Raw genomic sequence first — 11199 nt, forward strand, 5'->3', positions numbered from 1 at the left:
CATATGCATTATACGCTGGGGTCTCCAGCCTGGCAAAGATCGCAAGCCCCATTGTTGGGACTCTTCACCCGAACGCAGCTCACCCGGTGTGTCTGTTCGTTCTCGCCGTTGACTACTTGATGGTGACGATGTGGTATCTGTGGCTTCTTGGGCAGGCAACTCAAGCCCGGACTCGCCTTCGAATCATTTCTTTCTGCGTGTCAGCCTTGTTTGCGATCCTACTGGCAGTTGCAGCGCTAGGCACTCTATGGAAGACTTGGGACATTGCGCTGGAGGTAATTATGTCTTCCCGCGAAAATCGTCCAGCTGCTGACTGTTTTAGATACAAATGATACTGATCCTTACCTGGACCTTGTCAGCCCAGCTCATTGAAGCAAGGTAGACTGCCATGCGTCTTCCGCTCACGGATCAAACAGCATGGAAGAATTCTCCCTTGTAGTACATACTGTGTGATCAATGATATTTGGTGCAACAAGATGTAAGCCTCTTGGTAAATGCTTCTTGATAGTGACGTCGTAGTGGCTTTTCAAATTTCTCGAGCGTGAATCTGGATTATTACTCGCGCCTTTTCGAACGGTGGTCCCCAGTGGTGTTCAACAGTCTGTCGTAAAGTCGTCCGGTAGATCCTTCCGCATCCCAAGTGAAATGGGATGGCAACGGATTGAACTTGTGGGATACGTTTATTGGTTTGATCAGACCCACCCTTAAAACTATGATGCATGTACTCAATGCCCATATTTGATTCATTTTCCAAGCGCCCTCGAGCCGGGGGGCGGGGTCCCCCAGAGACCCCCTTTATGGGGGTCGGCGAGGCAATTTCCAATTGCCGGGGGTGCCTCCCATAGGCGACGGGCAAGACCAACCCACTATCTTCGTCTTGCAACTTCCTCCAATCCTCTTGTGCGGGAAATTCGACAAGAGCCGTGGGGACATCAGGCCCTACTGGGTAGAACGTGTCCATAGTTGTCCGCTCCCTTCGGTCGCTCCCAATGTGCCCGCGGGAACCATTCTAAACTTTCCCTCCGGGGGTTGTGGCGTTTGGTTCGGGCGGGCCTTCGGTATACGGGGCCACCCTACGGGTGTCGGCCCTCTCTGGCCCTAGGCGGGAGTTGAATGTGGAAGCTGGGTCAACCTGTTGTCATTCCAGGTGGGTGCAGAACAGGAACGGAACCGCACCATCGGAGTGAATCCCGATGTATATATACGAAGAGCCAAGTTGATTGGAAATTGTTCCATTTTAACCGTAAGAAAGGGCAGGGAATTTCCCCAATCGTCACTTGTTGAGACATGGTATGCACTGAAAGCCGCCTGGTCACATGCGAACATCTTGCAAACACCCGACAATGGATTTTGAGTATCTGGCAAAAGGACCCTCTGTAGATCCGCATGGGAAAACCGTGCATCACACATAGTAGAATCACCCGCCATGAGTAGGAGAGGGGGTTCCTTGTCTGGTCTCTTCTTCGACCGAAATTTGCCGCAGTGAAACCATCACTGAGGTCATTTTGGAGCATAATAAACAAGTAAGACCTGACCGATACAGGCACCCAGCATGGTCAGACAGCATCCGCTAGAGAAGTCTCTAGTGTCAAATCCATGGCTTCAAGCTTTGAGGTCGCGGTCAAAACCATTCATTGACGCAACCTCAGAATATCCTGCTAGATCCCACCTGGCAACACTCGTGCCAAAAATTATATCCCGCAGTAGTGTATTGGTATCTGGTAGAGCCCGACCCTTTCGTTCTAGACGAAAATGCTAAGCGAGTCGGTAGTTCGAATACCACACCGCTAAAGCCCTATCAGTGCGAGCTGCGCCTGGGAGCTACCCCAATTGATATCGAGCTAATTGACCTTTAGCTTCAAGAACGCGGCGAAAGCCCAAAATTTGCCATGCTGCGACAATATGCCCCCGTCATGTATGAAAACATCTCATGAAGTCAAGTTTTTGGTTGACCTTGCTGCTGATCCCACTGTTGAACATCGCATCCATGTCAACGCAGCGCTCACAAGACTGGTTGCAAGTCTGATTGCATAATTAGCTTGAACTGGGTAAAGACCCTAGTTGCTCTCCCTAGAGCACTGCTCGGACTATTGGAGCTCCCGCTGGCCTCCTTTCTATTTGTCTGACACGGTTTCCTGCTTGCAAACGGTTGAATTGTCAAGAGCGTGAGATGGTGTAGCCCCAACGAGAAGACACCACAGAAAGGAGTTAGCCGTCGTAAAAAGCGCAAACTAGAACGATCTAATTTTCGCGGAAATTCAATGTTCGTCCACTTGTGAGATGCACTCATCGCGGAAAAGCCCAGCGGAGAGGTGTTTGGGAAATGACGTCACGCGAAATTAGCTGCGGCAAGTAGTCGGCGACGCGTTGGACCATTTAAGAACAGTGACCCAAGCCTGCTTCGATGCCGACGCGGAAGACGCTGATGCAAAGTAGCTTTGGTCAATCACAATGGAGATCAACCATCGGAATGTATAATGCGGATCAAACAGCAGGTCTTGTCATAAACTGTCCATTTCGCGTAGGTGTTGACTTGGGTGAGGTGAGACAGGGAGCCACGCTAGCCGTCCACTGTTAACCTCCAGAGCCTGACTGCAGCAGGCCTCGCGTATAATGCCGCTTAAAACCAAGCCTTTGATGAGAGACGACGGCATCTTTCGATCGATGTGAGAGGTCTGCTGGAACGATAGTTAGCCACCCGAATTTAATGTAGGCGGGGCGAACGCGATAAAAAGCCACCTTTTGGGTAATGTGGGTAAGGCGTTTCTTATAGTAGACTCGTAGTACAATTCAGCCCTTGAGTCTCCAGGGCAGGTGTGGAAGGGTATGTTGAGCTGATACACCCATGGAGTGGGTGTGACGAAAGACCATCGGTAACCAGTCACACTATTGGCTATATTAGTACCAAAAGAGGAGGAATAAGGATAGATCAGCATGGGCGGGAATACTCTTGTCAATGCTGAAAGTAGCTGATATATATGAAAACAGACGTGAGTGCAACCCTTGCCAGCCAAGAAGTCGTTCAACATGGCTGAATAACTAGACGTGGTCCTCGGAGCTCTGAAATGGTCGATAATCCGTGGCTTGAGATATGAAGGTTGGTTCTCGTGACCGCGGGGTCTATGCCCATTGAGTGTACGGAGCTCGGTTGTGTCAGCTGAAAGCTCTCCCAATATGCATGCGAAATACCAATGGGATAGAACTGGCATTGAGTTTGCTTCATCGAGGAGCAAGATCGCGAGGTTAACCGATACACGCCGTGTTGGTGTCAAAAGGTGGATGAGTGCAGGCAGTTCCACCATTCAATTAGTTGGACCACGACACAATCAGCAAGGGCTGAGGGAAGCCCGATGAATGGCCATTCGTTCTGGGAGAGCCGTGTGGGCGGGCGACCTTGAGCCCATCGACATAGCCTTACAGCGGTTCTGGGCATTCCTTTGGTTTTACCGTCGCGCGCCATGTATTGTGTACATACTGGCTTATTGTCGGTGTATCGAAAGGCTATATGACGGATGAATGATCTGTCATTCGAATTGTTTGAGAAGTCCCATCACTCACCCACGTTCTATACCTTGAAGGCCCGAGCTACCTAAGCGGGGGTAAATATAGAGAAAGCAGCGCAAAGAGCCGGCTGGAAACGAGCAAGATCTGCTGCGGTGAGATACGTACCTGATGGCAGCACATCCTCATCGCTGATAAAGTTGACGAGCTGCTTCTTCTTTACGGTATCTGTCGACGTGGAGACGAAAGGGTAATGCTAGAGACGCTTCAATATAAAGTACATCTCTTGTATTCGACGTGGAGTCCGCCTTGCCTTGGGTACATTATGGGTGGTCTGTCCGACAACAGGTCCCTTGCTATCGAGTCCAAGATCGAGAGGATAGAAAGCTCCATGAGCTAACCGGCATCTGGGATAGCCCACGCCGGGACTTAGGGAGGGGGCCGTGAAGATGTCTGCCACAGAAAGGAAGTCAGCTTTAGGTACAAAATCTCAATCAAAGGGCAGGGGATATGGATCACACTGGGTGTTCGGCAGTATTCATGATGTATCAATCTATTCACCTTTTCTGGACAGATTCCTGAGATAGAAATTCGTTTGGTCAGCTAGTGGCCTCATGGAGTTGTTATTGGGCCTACCGTATAAAAAGGCTTTACCGTAATGTATCAGGGGTAGAGAGCCTGTCATGGTTGTCATCGAATGTGTTCCGATTTGACTGTACACAGACCGCTCGAGAACCTCTACTGTGAGATCGTTAAATTGGACATAGAGCCTTTCTCATGGGTCAAATCAATTAACACCTCACTTTGGTAGAAACTTTTCTTGCTGCAAGGCATGTATTGGAGGCCTAGCGGAGCCCGAGTGATATACGGTGTTAGCATAAGCTTTAACCCAGGGGAGGGCGGTACTCACCTATGTATTCAAGTCTTCGTACTTTAGACCTGGAGGAATATGTTATCGGTGAGGGATAGGTACTCTTGAGCTGATAGCTGGGTGCACTTACAAGTAGTTGACAAAGGAAATGATCAAAGTCAATCTTTGCAGATAATATGTGCGAAGAGAGATATAGGAGGAAAGTCAGACGAGACGGACAGGAGCGTATTTATACCCTTCAGGGCGGAGTTCTTCGTCTTTCGCTTGGATAAAAAGTGGCAAATTGTGAGACTTTCTGATTATTTCTGGGCAAGAGGAAAATTGGCATACCAGCAAGCAGTTTTCTGCGCTAAAAACATGGTTATTCACCAGCAGTGAGCAAACAGGAGTACCAATAATAGGTAGAATGACAAATAGTTGGCAAAGAATCAAGGTTCAGCTAGACTACAAGGCTAGAGGAGCCCCTCCAGCAGAGTAAAATTGCGGCGAACTGAGAAACCGGAGTTCATTCACCAGCAGATTCAGTTGAATCAACAGCGATGGGCAAACATGAGGTGTCCCAAGAATATGCGCAATGACAAATACTTATTATGAGGAACCGTTGAAGTAGATTTTGAGTCCCAGTCACCCGAATTAGGAATGGCCGAATGAGGTCGTAAACCTTATACACTCGCGAAAACAGTTGACTAAACGGGGATGAGCAGACGAAAATTCTCTCAACAGTATATGGTACGGCAGACATTTGTGGCAAAGTGAAAGTTGAGGCGAGCACCATGAGGCCCTCATTTTAATTCCCGACTTGACTACTTTCCTGACTTCTCTCTCACCCGTTAACTAGCGGAAAAACAAATACCTACAAACAACAAAATGGATTTGCTCGCTCCGCTTCTACCACCTTCGTATGGACGGACGAGGTGTGAACACACCCCATAATACACGCCCTGGAGGGAAAGTGAAAGCTACCATTCCTCCTCAAGCATAATGTGAACCGTGGACAGCCCAAAGTGGCAAGACCACAACAATGCAAGCTGTTCAAGTTGAGCCAACACCGGGTACCCTGGATCCACACCGGTGCGGCCCGTGGGTCGAGGTGGAGCCACCATATCCACTCTGTTGCCTCAACGTTGAGTGAACGACAGTGAATGATCAGCGAGGAAAGCCAGAAGCCCTTAGAGAATGATGGTGAATGAGAAATTGCTCAGTTTTGTGCGACGCCTGAAAACTCTCCACGGCGTCGTTGGAATCGCTTTCCATTACATTTCGGCCGTTCCAGCAAAAAGGACCGCTCCTCAAGTAGCGGGTGCCGGGCATACACTACTCTACGAAAGACACAAAAGTGCATCCCGCCAAAAGTTGAGAATTGGAGACATTTATTCACTAAGTTGATATGTCATGGCCTTTTGATAGTAATACCATAATCGGAGTATATTGACAATCACCAAGAACGCAGAGCTCTCTGCAGCCTCCGCTGCCAATCTTGGTCACTAATATCAGCCCTTAAGTAGAATATGTGGACACATGGGACTCTGCACAAGTCCAGTAATGGATGTATGAAGCAATACCCTTGAACAGCAATCATGTAGGCATGCCTTCTCTCAATGTGCAGCAAAGACAAAACCTGTCAAGCCGTGTACCTCAGTACTTCACAATAAGCCGCCATGACTTGGGCATAGTCAAGCGGAGGTGACATGGAAGCCGCACGCAATTCGACGAGCCTCTTCAAAGTAGACCAATGGCCTGACCACAGTCCTCCCCCATGGCACTTTCGCATGCGCAGCATAATGCTGAGGACTTTCATTCCGACTCACTTCTTTGAGGTCACCGTACCACTACTGTGAACCATGGGCGAGCCAGCTCTTTGCCCTCCGATTGCAACTGCGCCAATTTTCTGATTCGACCCGCACTTTCTGTGAGTCAGGAATACTACACACCCAGGTGGAATGAACGGTCGTGGTGCTGTCTGGCGCAACATGATTGGCGATCCAGTCGCCAGCAGCGTCCAACTCATGGGTCAAGGCCGGTGAAGACATTGCATCGACGTCCCCGGTGAGAGATTTGCACTGCTGGTATCTGCGAGAAAGCGTAGCTGAAGTCTATAAAAGCAGGCTCCTCCCCCGATCTATTTGTCTTTCTTCACACATCGCGGCCGCGGTGTGTCGCCTCGGACCTTCGGGCCTGAGGCTTCCGTGACGACGGCTGTTGCTGATCCAAGCCCAGTGACATAAGAACAGTGCTTCGCAGGGGGGCGCTGCGTTACCAAGTGAACTCCGCAGGGGGACGCTGTGATGACAATTGAGACCCGCAGGAGACCGCTGCGTCAATAAGTTCTCCGCAAGGAAAAATGCGTTACCAAGAGGATCCGCAGGGACATCTGCGACACCAAGAGTCTCCGCAAGGGGACGCTGTGATGACAATTGATTCCCGCAGGAGACCGCTGCATTACCAAGTTCTCCGCAGCCTAGGACCTGCGTTACCAAAGATCCTCGGAGGAGGGCGCTCTAGAGAACAAGTCACCCCGCAGGGGAGTGCTGCGTAAACAAGCTCACCCCTCGCTGCCTTGAGCCCAGCGAGCGTACAATTTTGCGCTTCCATGCAGTGATGAGCCCTGCGTTATCAAATTCGCGCTCCCTGGCAGACTTGAGCCCTGGCCAGTGTATAATTTCGTGCTTCCATGCAGCCATGAGCCCTGCGTTATCAGTATGTGCTCCGTTGGGCAAGTCCTGGCTGGCCACCAGTATTTGGGCGACTCTCTAGCCCGTGCAGGCACCTCTCCGTGGTGCTAGGGATCAATACTCGTTATCGGTGACGGGGAAGCCAAGGCCTGCACATGATCCTGTAGAGAATAGAGAGTAGTTTTGTTGCTAGCTCATGCAATTTAATTTCGATTCGGCTCTTGTTTCCCAGTATCAATGTGAAGCCCTCTAGCTAGGAGAGCATATTCGCATGTCATGTAGTTATCTATGGTAGCCTATCGTAGCGGCAAAGGTGTGGGATTGTTGCATGAGTGGTGAATCGATGTGGTGAATCACCAAGACGAGATACGTTGGTGGTTGTTGGCAAGCTCTTCACGGTATTGCTAGTGATTCAACAACGTTGGGTTTGACGGGTATGTTGATGCAAGATGGTGGTGATATATTTCTCGATAGACTGGAGTTCTGTGTTGATTGACGGGATGTTGATGATTCAACGCGGTGGGATTGAATGAGGATTTCGATACAAGGAGGGGTGACTGCATTGGCACTGATCAACATCATTCTGTGTAGATGATGAAGGTGTTGACGGTGATCGAACGCGGTGAGGGTGAACATCCCGTTGACACTTCTCGGTAGGTGTCTGCGGTGACGGACCGTGGCCAACGCTAAGAACCAGCCAATGCGGTGATACTGTGTGAACGGTGATTCAACGGCAGGATCTACGTAGCATTCATGGTGAATGGCCATAGGTCTTAACCAGCGTTGAGATGACTGAGGGGACCAGTGGTGTTGATAGGTAACTTAATACGCAGCGAGGATGCTCTCTCAATGTAGCCGAGAGTGGAAATTTCTACTACAGCTATTCTCTCGGATAACTTCATCGTCGCTGGTACGAAGAAAGACCCCTGACAACTACATTTTTGACGTCACTGATCGTAAAGTGTCTGTTCAGATTTTTTTTTCCTCGGGATAGAAACGGGGGCTGTACCAGGTGAGAGTTTTCCCAGTCAGAGTGATGTGATCTTATGTTACCAACGCGGATACTGCGCATAGCCAGTGTAGCCCATTTCCAACGCCCAATGATGAACTCCAAAGTTCGTGAGCTGCATCAGCCCAACACAAAAGCCAGGCCATTATTATCCCTAGCTTGGGTTCACGGCGATGCCTGTACGTCCTTTCAATTCGCCAAGTGCAAACTGTCAATACGTCATACGGCAGCGGAACAGTTGTCAAAGGCCAGACCGCAATTGCCAACGACGATGCACAGAGCAATCTACAGCCCAAGGACAAGCATAACTCGCATCAAACCAGAGCTTTCATCCGTTGGCAAACGAAAGAAGCCCAAAATGCGCAAAATCACAGTTACCGTGTCTAGTGATCACAGTCACTAGACATTGGTGCGGCGATAACTTGCACGAATAAGTTCTTATATACCTCCCTTTTGTTCCGATTGCGGGTACTGTAGCGAGTCGGCTGTGCTGCTGATATCACACCCGAGTCATCGCATGAAGGCCCCAGGGAAAATCACCCCTTAAGTGTCTCATGCCTTTCAATTCGTATATAGCGTGATGTTGTCACTGCGTCAATTTACCCGGGTGTATTTGAAGGCTACCGTCCGCCCATAATCCTTTACAGAGGCAGGGTTATGCGAGTAGGCTTTGTATGACTGTAAATATACCATGGGCTTGGTCCACCATTCTGCTGTCAATCCAGTCGGAAAAGTTGCTCTGGTACGTCCCCCGCTCCCTATTGCACGGCCGGTTCTTCCAATCTTATCACTGTAGTGGCTATATTAGAGGAGTATGTGCAGGAAAATTGATCCTAAGCACGACTTTTGACTGAAACTTTGGAGAAAATTTGGATGGTAAGCCCAATAGATCATTGCTGATGATTGGCAAGATCTCTGCGTGGCTTGGTAACACCAGTTGAAAGGGCACGGAAATGCGGCGGGATGTATCGGGTTGTCACGCATCATGTCGACAAATTGCCCCCTGAATCATGTCCCGCGACTATTGCTATTTACTGAAAAATATCTGGTCATGGTATAAACGACCGGACTTGTATATTACCCGTCGCTAGAGCCGTCGATTGCGGTAGGCCCCTCTATTTGGAATCTAGCAGCCATTAAGCTCGGAGCGCCATTCTCCAGCACATTTTGTTATGGTTCAAAAGTAAGATTAATTGTCCATTTTTCAGAGGGAATACGTGAAGCTATATCAACAACGCGAAGGTCAAGTTAACTTCCAATCAACTTGGAGCCACATATAGGCATGTCGGTGATGCATTGCGATATTGTAACTCCCTTCCTGATCTGGGCGAGGGAAAAGACTAGTAGTCGTCAACAAAGACCTATTCTAGTGAACTGTTGCTGGAGACGACATTTTCTTTCATTCTCGTGGCCAAACTGTAGGTGATCTAAGCTCCCGCATTGTCTGTCGTGCCAGGGCACCGCGTATTAGATTCACCAGCCGAACATTTCCGTTCACTGAGGGCCAAAGAATTGCCGAGTATCCATTCATGTCTTTGACATTGAGGTCGATTTTTGGATGGCGCAACAGGTATTCAATACACGCAATATACCCGTTTGCTGCCGCCAACATGAGTGCAGTGAAACCAGAGGGGTCAACATCATTCACTGCGATTTGCTCACGCGAGAGTAGAAGAGACACGATATCCGAGTGTTGATTGATGACAGCCACATGCAGTGGCGAGGTTCCAAAAGGGGCTTTCTGATTGATATGTACAGACCTCTGGCTCAACAAGCTCTTGACGGAGGCGAGCGAGCCCGCCCGACACGCTGCCCACAATGGTGGGATAACTAGCTCCAAAGAGGCATTGATACATATGTTGAAGTGTCTCAGTAAAATATGTAGTAAAGCAGGGTTTTGGTGCTCCGCTGCTTTCGTAAGAGGTGTAAATCCTTGATTGTCGGCAACGTTCAAACAAATATTGGCTTGAAGCAACAGCAATTCCACCAGCTGTTCACGCTGGCTAGCAACTGCATACCACAGCGCGGTGCGTCCCATTCGATCGCGGCAATTGATATCAAGATTAGAATTTAGAAGCAGTGAATCCACGACTCGACTCGATGTTTTACTCTTGAGGCTTTTGACCGCGAGAAGGAGAGCCGTATTTCCATGGGCGTCGCACCAATTGACATCCACATGAGGATATCGTGCCAATATCTGCACGGAAACATGGTCTTCCTTTCGAACTGCAAGATGCAATGCATTTTGCCCAAAGCGATCTTTGATGCTGACATCTATGCGGCAATCGGTAAGAAGTTTGCTTAGAGTGTAGTGCTCGGCGTATTCCACCGCGTACATAAGAGCGGACACACCGTCAGTGCACCGGTCATTGACATCGATCTGTGGCAGTTGTGATAGGCTTTTAATGATAGCGACATTCCCCCTTGTGACTGCCAGTGACAATGGCCCTCGGCCTTAAAAATCGCACATGTAAGAGATTTGTGGGCCATGCCCCAAAATGAGATCCACAGCTTGTAGGTAGTTCATCTGAATCGCGAGTAGAAGTGTGCTCATCCCATGGTACTCGGAATCCGGACTAGCATTATAACGAGTGAGCAATAGCCTTGCAATATCCAGTCGTCGGGCTTGTATGGCTCGATGAAGGGGCGGCATCTCATCGTGCTGGGACAATCAAGTAGATATCTGGTGCAAGTTTGCGCAGTTGCCCAGCAGCACGCGGCCAACTGAACGATGTCTTTCCTCCCGAGGCTTTGGCAGATCCAAATTAAGAGTTCATTTGGCAGCCTGTCCAGCATATTTCGTACACAAAACAAAGCTAGAATGAGTCGAGAGAGGGGGGGTGGGTGATTGAGGAGCTCAAGCTCTTTAAGTAGACATTGCCGTAGACCAGATGTAGAAAGTATGCCCTGAGTCGCCAAGGGCTTAGGTCCGGGAAAATTGATGCTGCTCCCAGGAGCTACCTCGTCCCTGGAATCCCGTTTACCGTTCTCCGAGCTACGGTTCAGGATGCTGGAAGCTTCTATGGACCGCCTAGGATCTGTGGACTTAGTTTACAGCAGCAAGGTTCTAGGATGAATCTGCGTGGGCACAGATTTTGATGTCTTTCGAAGGCCGGAAGCCACATATCACTGTTTCTGCTGGGTTA

The 11199-nt window shown here is 49.4% G+C and overlaps 3 protein-coding genes across 3 annotated transcripts; 2 read left to right on the forward strand and 1 right to left on the reverse strand.

The window, feature by feature from the left end:
• Positions 1 to 6713: 6713 nt before the first annotated feature.
• Positions 6714 to 6908, forward strand: N7478_010271 (uncharacterized protein; the record flags this gene model as incomplete). Its single annotated transcript, XM_056926485.1, has 1 exon — positions 6714 to 6908. One exon carries the CDS (start codon positions 6714 to 6716, stop codon positions 6906 to 6908), a length of 195 nt encoding a protein of 64 aa, XP_056775855.1.
• A 1239-nt stretch (positions 6909 to 8147) lies between these two features.
• Positions 8148 to 8440, forward strand: N7478_010272 (uncharacterized protein; the record flags this gene model as incomplete). The annotated part of the gene is made up of 2 exons (XM_056926486.1): positions 8148 to 8232; positions 8256 to 8440. The coding sequence occupies 2 exons, from the start codon at positions 8148 to 8150 to the stop codon at positions 8438 to 8440; spliced, it is 270 nt and encodes an 89-aa protein (XP_056775856.1).
• A 1012-nt stretch (positions 8441 to 9452) lies between these two features.
• N7478_010273 (ankyrin repeat domain-containing protein) lies at positions 9453 to 10391 on the reverse strand (the record flags this gene model as incomplete). Its single annotated transcript, XM_056926487.1, has 1 exon — positions 9453 to 10391. The coding sequence occupies one exon, from the start codon at positions 10389 to 10391 to the stop codon at positions 9453 to 9455; it is 939 nt and encodes a 312-aa protein (XP_056775857.1).
• Between the last annotated feature and the right edge of the window lie 808 nt (positions 10392 to 11199).

This window comes from Penicillium angulare (genome assembly GCF_028827245.1).
Source record: "Penicillium angulare strain IBT 27051 chromosome Unknown utg000007l_segment0_segment0, whole genome shotgun sequence".
NCBI classification, from domain to species: Eukaryota; Fungi; Ascomycota; class Eurotiomycetes; order Eurotiales; family Aspergillaceae; genus Penicillium; species Penicillium angulare.